General features: G+C 39.4%; 1 protein-coding gene across 1 annotated transcript in view; it reads right to left on the bottom strand.

Moving 5' to 3' along the window:
• Positions 1-13,610, bottom strand: part of LOC116505357 (kinesin-like protein KIF26A) — a 167,507-nt gene that overhangs the window by 66,116 nt on the left and 87,781 nt on the right. The window contains exon 4 of the mRNA XM_032212583.1: positions 4,834-4,991. Within this exon, the coding sequence (XP_032068474.1) occupies positions 4,834-4,991 (158 nt within the window). The remainder of the gene's footprint in view (positions 1-4,833; positions 4,992-13,610) is intronic.

Below are 13,610 nucleotides of genomic sequence, written 5' to 3'. Positions count from 1 at the left end.
GTTATTAAAGAAATAAGTTGGTATCTGATGAGTCACAGAATCCATTAGCTTGTACTGACCTACATAACTACAGACTCAGTTATGCATTCTCCATCTGTCTAGATAACTTTGCATCGTGCCAGCTCTACACTGAGCTGAAGTGCCATTATTCCTAGAATGATCAGGATGAGTAAACATTTCTATTACATACAGAAAATTGGAGGAATATATCAGCAACTCAACAAGGAAATAATGCTCGTTTTAAGAGCTAAAGCAAGACTTGAAGTGACACTTACCCAAGATTTGGTATCAAATATTTCAATAAAGCCTATTATTAAAATGCACAATATGTTTCTGTCTTCCTCTACTTTGATGAACATTCTGAAAGTTCTGATCATCACAGAAAAATCAAGTTTAACAGGTTAGACATAATATATGCTTTTATTGTTGTTAATATATCATGACCTCCTTTCATGGAATTGTCATTCCTAACTACTGTTTCTTTTTTGACTGTTGTTTTTTTTAGGCTGATGCTTTTAACACGTTTCTATGGTTACTAACCAAGGTCACATCACAAAAGCCTGGACAGCCAGCAGTTCAGAAAGACAAAAGGCAGTTCACATTGTTCACTGTATTAAATAATGTATGAATGTGAAGATGGGGAAGGGGTGAAAATGAAAAGTGTTCACTCCTAAAAGGAGATCTCAGCTATGAAGGACAGTAGAAAAAGCATGCTAATAGTTACAAGGGCTTTGACTAATCTTTGTATGCCATGAATGTTCAAGTTAATATGTACATGCCTATGTGTGTATACACAAATATAAATAGCACAACATGCACATTTCTTTATTTTACAAAACTCTAAATCAATATCTTTATTGCTGATTGCAAAAATATCATATAGTAGGACTATGCTGTACTTTAGATTCATCTATCTGAAGTCTTGAAAGACCAATAATAGATTTAATATTAGGCTACCTTGGCTGGTATTCAAAGTTCATGCACCTTACAAATGGTGCCCATTAATATGACATAAGTTGTCTATATATATTTTCCCAAGAAAGAGCAATAATTTTGAGAAAACCACTTAATGATGGATTGACTGATTGAGATTTGAGTCAGTATTAACTCCTGGTGACTGCCTGGACAAGTCCCTGCAGTTTTCTTGGCAGTGTTTTCAAAAGTGGCTGATCATTGCTTGCTTCCTAAGGATGAAAGAAAGTGACTGGTCCAAAGTCAACCTGCTGCCTTTGTACCTGAAGCAGGATTAGAATTCAGAACCTCCAGGTTTTTAGTCTAGTGCCTTAACTACCACACTAAATTGGCTAGGGTAATATACTCATATTTATTTACTTTATATATAAAGAGTGCTGAAATTACAATTACCAGCAAATTATCTCATGCATCCAATGGTGAAAAAAGGCAGAAGGTTCGGACTGGTTCACCCAAACCAGTAGCAGAAATCGTGGGTGGCCCCGTCCACCCACCCTGACTCTATGGCATCCTATTTAGGCCCTTTTTCCTCCAAAAGCGCATGCATGGAAAGCTGAGTGCATGCACGGAGCTGGCGCCCGCTCACATTTGCGAACCGGTAGGGAAGGTAAGTAAATACCACCCCTGCATCTAATGCACACTGTAAGTCTATATAACAACTTTCAATAACAGTCATTATGTGCAAAACTAAGAATATAGGCACAAATTTGGGTTGTCCAAGAGTAATCATTTATGATCCAAATATCAACAGATAGTTCAAGGAGAGATATTTATTGTGCAATTGCCATGCCTCAAGCACAAAACTTTTATGTTCCATATTTGTAATACTTATCTTTTTCTTCCTATTCCTGAAAACCTATTAAGGAAAGGAAAATGAAGCAACTGCATAATGCCTTTTGATTAGTACTACTACTGGAAGTTACTCATCTGGAAGAACACAAGGAAGGGAAACTATCCTTCCCACTGTCACTATCCCATCATTATCCCGAAATGGCATACAAAACAATCCAAAGCTTCCTACACAGTGCTACCCACAGTTCGCAATGAATAGCCAAGTGAACAATTTATTAGAACTAATTGAAGTGCCTGAGCCTTGGAAGTAAAGCACATTAGTCATTTAGCAGTTGTACTAATGTTGCAATGCTTTTGTTGCCATTTCATTACTGCTCCAATGGCCTAATCATATGCTCAGTCACTGTTCAATCAGTACCCCGAGTCCTGACAAGCTGTCTTGTCAGGTTTAAAACTGCTAAGATCTCTGCTCTCTGTCACCTCAATTATTGACTGTATTTTATGGTCAATCTAATGGCCAAATGGTTATCAGCAAACCATCAGGTGCCTGTAATAGGAGAGTGACCCTCAGTTTATATGTATCATTAATGTTCATTAGAAAATAATTAGATTCTTTAATCTGAAAACTCAGAAGCATACAAATATGACTGAACATCTGATTCTAGAAATAAGTGTGCTAAAAGGTTTTCTTTAAAGATAAACAACTAAGTGCTGCTCTGGGCATTTGAGTTATAGAATTGAACTCGGAAGGAGTTGGGTTTTTTTTCTCCATCCAATGTAATTCAATGCAGGAATCCAAATTAAAACATCCCTGACAGATGGTTGCCTAGCCTTCATTTCCACATATCCTGTGAAAGGGAACCCATGACCTCTCTAGATAATTGGTCTCCCTTATTGATGTTTTCCTAATATTCAATTAGGAAACTGAAGGAACAGAAATACAAATTACTGAACAGACTTATTTTCAACACTACAAAAGAATGTCCATCTATAAGCAGAACACAATCAAGACAAGGTTGTGTGAATAAGGCTGCAATGTTGTAAACTTTTCATTTTGTTCACCCAAATTCCATCAGTAGCTTTCCCCGATCTGGTGTAAACATAGTAAATCTCAGTGCCTCCCATCACGCCCCCAACTCTCAACTGATATGTCCAACCAGAAGATATAGACTAGACATTTCAAACATGCAGCCTGCGATGGGTTGTAGAGTTGGCTCACGAGGCCATCCCAGAGAGGCTGCCCCAGGGCTGGCCCCGCCACATCCAGTCAGCCAAGATGACCAGGATTAAGCCCACACCAGTCCTCCAAGGGCAAACAAACTCCTGATGCGGCCCACAATGGGATCCAGTTTGACACCCCTGAATTCAGGAATTTACTTTCTATTTAAAATATTACCTTGGTACCAGTTCTTCAAAAGTGTTCCTGTGCAAAAAAAAAAAGAGTGGAGAGGGGGAAGCAACAAGACAAAGAGACATAATGTCTATTCGTTTTGAGGCAAAAGAATAAAAATATCAAATATGACCAGTACATAATTCAGCCTGATGAATTTAACAACCATTTTAAAAATGAATGGATGCATATTCTACATTTATGGAAAGTAACAAAGCAACTTCTTTCCAAGTTAAGTAGATACTATCTATAAAAAGACAGTTGGAATCAGTGTGAGATTAAAATAATGGCTTTCAAATGTACAGTACAGAATATTATTCAGGCATTCTTTTTCTTTTGCAGTTCAGCAGGAAGAGGAAACATGCCAAAAGACCCCATCCTAACCTTTGCATAGGCTGGCTAGAGAAATTGCTCTTCCTAGTACCTGACATACAACATATACAGAGAGCATCATGCAACACACCCAAAAATGGGGACCCAAATTGATTATTTTATTTAATGCCATGCAAAAAGCAAAATAATTGCTTATGTATCACTATGTGTGAAGGTTGTCAGCAATCCCCAACATTTCTGGCATTGAAAACTAGTTTCGAGGACTTTTCCATGGATTGGGGCGGGGGGAAGTTTCACACCCAACCCAGGTCCCACATATGTGCAAATGAAGTTTTGCTTAATCCCCACAACTTGCACAGACCGGTTCCTTAGAGGCCATGGACCAGTACCGCTCCCTTGGCCGGGGGGGGGGGGATCCCAGTCTAAACAGCTGTGAAGAAATTGTTTAAAAATACTGAAAGATTCCCTTAGGATGTATAACTCACTGAGGGGGGAGGGATGCACTTCAAGTTATTCTAGACTAATAGCTAAGTTTTCTTGTCAACATTTTCAGAAATTATTTCCTTCTTTTGCGATATTACTGGGTCGGTGAGTGGCGCTCTGCCCGGCTGGAAAGGGGCGTTGCTGGGCGGCTGCTCATGGGAGCAGCTGCCTGGCAAACCCCCACTCCAGCTGGGAACAGCGCCACTCACCAACCTAGCGGTATCCCAAAGGCGTCAAGCAATGTGAGCGCCTTTGCTCCCCTCCCCCCGGCTCCTGTGGCTTTGTGCCTTCGGGATATTGCTAGGTTGGTGAGTGGCGCTCTGCCTGGCTGGAGGGGGGGGGGTTGTCCAGGGGGCTTATTATTGGGGGAGGGCGTATATTTTTGCCCACAGGAAAAATATGGCATGGTTTTATTATCGGGACATGTTGTAATTTCGGGGAAATATGGTAAGAAAAATCACAAAATTTCTGCAAGGTCACTGGAAGAAAAAGAATTCACTGTAAACTCTACAAATAAGAGGGTGGGGGAACCAATGTTGTTAGCAAGTAGAATTATACTTTTATAACATAGGCAGGGTGAGTTTTTTTTCCTTTTTTTGGCAAAGCAGGGCCGAAAAGGCAGGATTTCCAGCAGATGCACAGTGAGTAGCAAGAGGAACTTAATCTTGTCATCAGTTTCTTCCCACAATTTCCAATAGCTACTTCTCCCCCTCACTAGGGGTTTCAGACTTGTGCTGCCCTGTATAATAATTATGTTATCCAAACAGCCTCACTACAGTCAATTACCTGAGCAGTCCCTGAAAGGAAGGAAGTTTAAGAACATTTGGCTTGCCGCTATTTAATATCCAATGCAGCAGTATTACCTTATGAAGAAAGAAGCTGCTGCTGAAGTACCTGTGGAGACGCCAGCAGGAGCAACCAAACTCTGGGAACCGCCAGTCCCCATCTGGTCACAGTTGTTTTGTCCTGAGGTAACTTGAAAATTAGAACCTTCTTTTCCACACTCTCCTGTTGTTGCGTCCTATGAAAAATTAAATTAATTTAATTTTAAAACAGAGTAATTTAAAATATTTATTAAGATGAAGCATTTATTAGCCTGGTTTTCAAATAATATGAAAATTAGAAAGAAGTCCAAATGCTACAGAGGCATAATTAAAACTAAACATCACTATGAGAAACTAGAACCAGACGGAGAAGCCGTATCATCTTGTTTAAGATGATATTGAATATTTAAGTATAACACAAGAGCAGTTACACAAAAAATGGCATTAATTCTATTAAATAAATACATTTAAATTAACAGCATGATTTAAGAAAAATAAAAGGCTTTCTGAATTAATCACTGATAAAGACAGAATTAATTATTTGCCTACTTATATCTTACTTACTACTGTTACCACAGAATTCTGTGACCTCCAATTGCAATACTTCTGAAAGATGTAGATTGAGGGGGGAAAACTGGACTGACCTTTTGCATGCTAAAGTACTATTTAAATGAATAAACTAATAAATGATAATAATAGTAAATGACGTTTATCCTAAATCATGCTGTTTGGGGATATAACCTGGGCAGAGTTGGTATTCTGCTAGTTCGCACAGGTTCAGGCGAACCAGTAGTGGCGGCGGAGCAAGGCTCCACCCACCCACCCAGATGTCATCACGGACCTTCTGCACATGCTACCAAACCGGTAGTGAAGAAAAGAGGATACCATTACTGATCCTGGGACATATATGAGGTAAATTCCTACCAGTGTACTTACAAGCTTTGTTAGGCCAACAACATGGGGGTGAAGGTAGAATGTAGGAAATAGAACTTAATGAAAGAGGGACAGCAGCATCAAATAGCAACTGCAACTGTTTGAGAAACATAGCAAAGATAGATCTTTTTAAAATATTTAAATGAAGAGGCAAAATTATTTGAATGAAAAGAAAAAGAATTATGATGTCTTGATGGAAATCAAAAGATGCCTGTGAGGCTTTGAAAGTTCCATATCATGTTGTTGCATTGCTTCAAATAAGTTCCATACCTGTGTTCTCCTACCATCATCTATGTCCAGCAGTTGAGCTGATTTATATCTTGCTCAAACATGGTGAGCCTAAAATTATTTATTTATGACTGTGTGGGTGAGAGAGAGAGAGAGCAAATGCAAGACATAAAGAAAGCAATCATTCCATCTGCTATGTTGAATGTTCTATCAAATTTATGGACCTCTTTTCCTATTGGTGAAAATCTTCATTACATCCTGCTCTTAGCTGTAGCAGATACAATAGGACCTCAAAAGGAAAGTGATTTGACAGTTTCATGAGTCACCTTTCACAGCTACCCTCAGATTAATAGATTGGCTGATTAATTCATTTGCATAAGGTCAGAAAAATTCATCATGCACTGCTGATTTTACTTTAAAAAATATCTTCACTTATCCTGATTTTTTTGCCTCTGCAAATCATTCCAAGTATTCTTCTATGCCTTGCAACCTAACCAAAGGAAGTAGGATGAGAATTGACAAAAAATACTGTTTTCTCTTCCATAGACACGCCACTATGCTGTTAGAGGTGCTTCTTTCCATGAATCTCTACAAGACTGGGGTTGTCTTATTTAGAGAAAAGAAGGACAGGGGCCTGTGTGTCGACTTTTGGAGGATCAGCATCATGTGCATAGAACATCTATATCTCCTTCTGTTGATGAAGGACATATTGGAAAACTGGATCTCTGGGAAGCATATTACAGAGTGAGAGTCAGGGGACAAGTGGAAAACAGCTTTTAATTGTCCCCTAGGCAGCTACCAATTCAGGGTGATGCCCTTTGGCCTACAAGGGGCGCCTGCAGTGTCTATGCAGCTCATCAACAAGATGCTGCATGAACATCTGTATAACGGGGTTTTGGTTTATCTAGGTGATATCCTTATCTATACAAAAACTATGCAAGAGCACGCCCCCTAGTACGCCAGGTTCTCAAAAAATTATTAACATCACGTTTGTATGTCAAATTGTCCAAATGTGAATTTCATCAGATACAATTGGACTAACTAGGATTTTGTATATCCCCAAAAGGAGTAGAGATCGACCCTACCAAGGTCAAGATGGTGATGGACTGGCAAGCACCCAGGACTCGAAAACAGTTGCAGAGTTTCTTGGGATTCACCAATTTTTATCGCCAGTTCATTCCGTCTTTTGCCCAGGTAGCTCTACTGCTTACAGACCTTTTGAAAACACAGCACATGACCAAGAAGCCATGGCCTGGATGTTCTCTGCAATGGACACTTAAGTGTCAGAACACGTTTGAGCACCTAAAAGTATTATTTGCAAAAGAGCCGGTTCTGCAACACCCAGAACTATCTAGGCCTTTCATGGTTGGGGCTGACACTAGTGATGTGGCAGTGGCCACAGTCCATCTACAAACAAATAGGAAGAGGGTCCTTCAACCTATGCCTATACATCACATCACAGGGATGACACTGGAGTTACTAGAAATACATTTTCTACTTAGGTGAGGAGAATTTTATTCCTCCAGGACCATCTTCCTAATACAGGCAATCTTCAACTATCTGTTCTTGAGCCTTTATGCAGTTATTATTTAGAATGTTTCTCTCCCTCTCCATCACTCCAGACTCTCTGACAACATGCAACCATGCTTACAGCTACTGAGAAAAGGACCAGGTTGCAAAATGGATAGCAAGCTATCCTTTCCTCTCAACAGCAAGCTGCTATTTAAAAAAGTAATAAGCTATATATTTTACATCTTATTAGTCAGCTAGAGAAGAGTGACTTAAAATGTGTAATGCAAAGAAAACAAGTTGCTTTTGAGCTTGGTTAGTGAGGGAGTCAGAAATGGGAATCAGGCAGTGTGGAAGTGTCCTGTTTCTCAAAGACTGTGAGATAATTGTATTTCCAGTTATTAGTAAGAGACAAGAGAAGGGGAATTACTTGGGAAGAAACTTAAAAGCTTGTGTAGCTCTGGCCACTCACAAAAGATAGCAAAAGATCCTGGAAGAGTTATTACTGGAGAATCAAAAATTACAAATGGAACAGAAGGACATTTACAAGACAATTTACAAACTGTCATCTGCAAAATTTGGAAGCTGCCATGCTTTGGATTATATCAATTGAACAGATTGTTCAATCCAGCCTTTCTGAACCTGATACTCTCCAGATATGTTGAGCTATAATTCTCATCATCTGTAGCCATCCTGATCCAGGTCTGATGGGAGCTGCAGTCCAACATTTCTGGGAGAGTGCCTAATTGCAGAAGGCTGATCTAAGCCTATTGTGCTGTCATATGTTTGCAAACCCCTCATGTTTATCTGACAAGCTATTTTACTCATCTTTACTGTATTCTGTACAGCCCATAATAAGTCATAAAAAGAAGTCATATGCAACACTAAGCAAGATTCAAATTCAGAGAAACATGACACGAATAGTGCAGAAAATCTTTGTTACAGGTAATGTACTGTTAAACCATCTGACAAGCATGAAAATATAGAACACTACAAACAGAATGGTTTTGTTTTACAGAATTATTGGTGCCTGGTAGAATTGTTTATCTGCCTGCATTATAACCGTCAAGAATTATTTACAATACAATACAATACAATACAATACAATACAATACAATACAATACAATACAATACAATACAATACAATACAATAGCAGAGTTGGAAGGGACCTTGGAGGTCTTCTAGTCCAACTCCCTGCCTAGGCAGGAAACCCTATACCATTTCAGAAAAATGGCTATCCAACATCTTCTTAAGGATTTCCAGTGTTGGGGCATTCACAACTTCTGCAGGCAAGCTGTTCCATTGATTAATTGTTCTAACTGTCAGGAAATTTATCCTGTTATAAGTTGCTTCTTTCCTTGATTAGTTTCCACCCATTGCTTCTTGTTATACCCTCAGGTGCCTTGGATAATAGTTTGACTCCCTCTTCTTTGTGGCAACCCCTGAGATATTGGAACACTGCCGTCATTTCTCCCCTAGTCTTTCTTTTCATTAAACTAGACATACCCAGTTCCTGCAATCGTTCTTCATATGTTTTAGTCTCCAGTCCCCTAATCATCTTTGCTGCTCTTCTCTGCACTCTTTCTAGAGTCTCCACATCTTTTCTACATCGTGGCGACCAAAACTGAATGCAGTATTCAAAGTGTGGCCTTACCAAGGCATTATAAAGTGGTATTAACACTTCACGTGATCTTGATTCTATCCCTCTGTTTATGTAGCCTAGAACTGTGTTGGCTTTTTTTGGCAGCTGCTGCACACTTCTGGCTCATATTTAAATGGTTGTCCACTAGGACTCCAAGATCCCTCTCACAGTTGTTACTATTGAGCAAGGTACCACCTATACTGTACCTTTGCATTTCATTTTTCTTGCCTAAATGTAGAACCTTACTCTTTTCACCATTGAATTTCATTTTATTAGATAGTGCCCAATGTTCAAGTTTGTCAAGATCCTTCTGTATCTTAAGCCTATCTTCTGGAATGTTGGCTATTCCTGCCATCTTGGCGTCATCTGCAAATTTGATGAGTTCCCCATTTATTTCCTCATCCAAATCATTGATGAAGATGTTGAAGAGTACTGGTCCTAAAACAGAGCCTTGGGGTACTCCACTGTATACTTCCCTCCATGTAGATGCAGTTCCATTGAGGACTATACGTTGAGTGCAGTTGGTGCAGTTGGTCAGCCAGTTACGAATCCATCTGGTGGTAATGCTGTCCAACCCACATTCTTCTACTTTATCTAGTAGTAGGTTATGGTATACCTTATCAAATGCCTTACTGAAGTCCAAGTAAACTATATCGACGGCATTCCTCTGATCCACTAATTTTGTCACTTTGTCAAAGAATGCAATATGATTAGTCTGGCGTTTCTCAATCTCACATCTCTTCAAGCATCTTCTGTGTTATGAAGAGCTTGTCAAATAGTCACATTGGTAGCAAGTAACAATCCCAGGAGAAGCCAAAAAAGCCAAGTAAAAAAAGAACTTGTTTCATTTTAAAATATGAGGCAAAAATGCAGACAAAATTGTAACCACAAGTAACCATGCCACACAGGGCTTTGAAACTGACAACCAACACCTTGAATTACCCCTGGAAACCTACTGCCAATGCAGTTCATATAACAGCAGTATTACATGCCATATTGTGATATACCCAAAACTGTTAGTGCTATTGAATTCTGGACCAGGTGAAGCTTCCAAATGCTTTTCAAGGCAGCCCCATATACAAAATGTTGCACTAGTCCAACTCTGAGGTGACTCAGGTGTGTATGACAATTAGCAGCACCTCCCAATCCAGGAATGGATGAATGATATGTATACATATTATAGGTTTTTAAGGATCATCTATACTAGGGGTGTCAAACTGGTGGCTGGATGCATCACGTACAGGCCAAACACATCGCAGCTCCATGAATGGGGAAAATATCGCAAAATATCACATGACAACAATGTGGCACTATGAGTTTGACAGTCATAATCTATACTATCCTTCAGATAGTATCCCCAGCTAGACTGATTTATAATTATAATACCTTCTTTTGGTCCATCTAAAAAGCCACTGAGGTATGTGTAACAATGAGAGAAATACAATCCCATTCAAGCATTTTCTTAGAAATGTCCAGGAAATCTTTTAAAAATGCTTAATTAGATCAGACACCACAATACATATTTTTCACTAGGGTTATCCACTACATGAGATAATGTGCATTTCTGTCATCTGAAATACTACTCTGACATTTCAAACTAATTAGTTAAAATAAATTTAGCCAAAAAGAGACAGGGTTGTAATGAAACACAAATGCAATTAAACACTCTCCAGGATGCCACAAAACTTTAAATTCTTTACTGCCATAGATCATGTTTTACAGCCATCTCCTATGGTAACATGTTAGAGTCTTTTCATGGTATGCCACAAGCATTGCTCTGCATTTATTACAGAGAAGTAAGCAGAAACCTTCATGTTTTATTTGCATTTAGGAAGGCATCATTTCAAATTTGAATATCTAGTGGCAGAACTATGACAATCATTCAGTGTTACCATAATACTGCCACCAGATGTCCATACATTAGACTGTCCATCTGTAGTGGAAAAGCCTATGTGCAAATAATTCTGCAGGCACAGATTGCCACACAAGTAAAACACTAATGAAATCAAACATCTTGAGTACAGGCAGTCCATGCATTATGAGAGCAATTGGGACCATAATCTCCATTGCTGATGCCATTGTAAAATGCAATGTCCCATGACTGCATCACTTAGTGGCAATTCCAGCAGTCCCAGTTGCCATCGTAGCCTGAGGATGGTACAGGTCATTAAACAAGTATCTCACGTTTAATTTCCCCATTGATTTTGCTTGTGGGATGTCACCAGAGAATGTTGGAAATTATGATCACATGACCATCAGGATGCTGCAACAGCCAGAGCTCTGAGAACCAGTTCTAATTATCATTCATTCAGTGCTGCCAAAGTCTGAATGGTTGCTGAATGAATGTCATAACCCCAAGATTACCTGTATAAGGAAGTCTCTAAACAAGGAGCTGATCAGCCTTAGTAGGGTTCTTCATTGCAGTTGCTCCTATGATAGTCTGAATCTGTAAAATAAGGTCATTCTCCACTGAACTCACAATCAGAACAGAGCTGGAGGGGACCTTGAAGGTCTTCTAATCCAGCCCCCTGCTCAAGCAGGAGATCCTATACCATTTCAGACAAATAACTGTCTACTCTCTTCTTAAAAACCTCCAGTGATGAAGCACCTACATCTAGAGACAAGCTGTCCCACTGGTTAATTGTCCTCATTATTAGGAAGTTTATCCTCAATTCCAGGTTGCTTCTCTCCTTGATTAGCTTCCATCCTTTGTTTCTTGTCCTGCCCTCTGGTGCTTTGGAAAATAGATTGACCCCCCTCCTCTTTGTGGCAGCCCTTCAAATATTGGAAGACTGCTATTATGTTCTTCCTTGCCCTTCTTTTCTCTAAACTAGCCAAACCCAAATCTTACAAGTGTATTTCATATGTTTTAGTTTCCAGGCCTTTAATCATCTTAGCTGCTCTTCTTTGTATGAATGCATGTGTACCAGGGGTAAAATCCAATAGGTTCTGGAGAACTGGTAGCAGAAATTTTGAGTAGTTTGGAGAACCGGCAAATACCACCTCTGGCTGGCCCCAGAGTGGGATGAGAATGATTTTGCAGTATCCTTCTCCTGCCATGCCCACCAAGCCACACCATGTCTACCAAGCCACGCCCACAGAACCGGTAGTAGAAAAATTTGAATTTCGCCACTGATGTGTATGTGTGTTTTATACTCTCAATTTCCTTGAGGCAAGGACTAATTTATGCAACATTTATACAGGCAAAAGTAGACGATAATTTCAATAAGAATTCCAATAATTCACAATTCAGAAATACTGCACTGAAGGGATGGGGTTGTACCATAAAATTTCTGATCAAACCTGTTTACACAAACCAAGAAAGCTTCTTTTTTAACAGTAATGCTCTAGGACAGTAATGGCTCTCATATATAATCTGTTTGGATTTCATAGCTAGTTTATTCTCAGAGGAAGAGGGTAAGCCAAATGTAGCTCTGAAAGCTTTTGCATCCACAAAGAATCTCCAGTATAGAATTATAGAAATCTCACTACCCCAGCACCTGCTTCTGCAGATACCAACCCAAATTCAACGGTACCTCTGAGCCAAGAGGAGCACCAGGAACACAGAATTTAATTTATCAGACTAGAAAGTGTAAACTTTCATCCTGCTGTTATGTAGACTTCACCTTATGACCACAACTGGGACCAGAATTTCTGTTGTTAAGCAAGGCAATTGTCAAGTGAGTTGTGCCCAAATTTATAACCTTTTTTGCTACAGTTGTTAAGCAATCTCTCCAGATGTTAAATGAATTCTGCAGTTGTAAAAGCGAATCCAGCTTCCTCCATTGACTTTGTTTGTCGTAAGCGGGCTGGGAAAGTAGAAACTGGAAATCACGTGACTCCAGGATGCTGCAACTCTCATAAATACATGCTGGTTGCCAAGTACCCAAATTGTGGGGTTGCTGCAATGGCCCAAAAGCAAGAACCAGTCATTACTCATTTTTTTTCAGTGCCATTGTAACTTCAAACAATCGCTAAATGAATGGTTGCAACTCAAGGACTACTTCTACTTCTGCATAGTCGGGAAGTCTAAACAGACCAATTGAGAGAGAGTGCAAGCTTGTGAACTTCAATTATTTTAAAGCCCAGAGCTAGAAATAAAAGCTATTGCATCCTTTCTTTTGCTTCCAAGACTTTGCTCTAATTTGTTCCCGCAAACATCAGACCATGGGCTGCCTCTTCACTATTTTATGTCAGTTCTTGGGTCTCTAACACTATCTCAATTGTTCTGAATCCAACTGAATTCAACCGAGGGTGTTTTATTACATCCTTGACTTTCACTTCCCATATTATGAAACAAGCAAAATGTTTAAAAGTTATGATACTTATGTAATTACTTACCGAGCACATCTAAATTATATTAAAGCAATGTATCTTTAAAATCCTCAAGAAGTGTCACAACTTTTGAGCACCCCTAACGTTTGGAAAATGAAAGTTGAAAATTTTGACACGCCCGCTGCATCCTTAGCCTTGGATATTTGCAATGTTCTTTGAAAGAGGAG

This window comes from Thamnophis elegans, chromosome 1 (genome assembly GCF_009769535.1).
Source record: "Thamnophis elegans isolate rThaEle1 chromosome 1, rThaEle1.pri, whole genome shotgun sequence".
NCBI classification, from domain to species: domain Eukaryota; kingdom Metazoa; phylum Chordata; class Lepidosauria; order Squamata; family Colubridae; genus Thamnophis; species Thamnophis elegans.
This window is presented reverse-complemented; position numbering and strand designations above follow the sequence as displayed.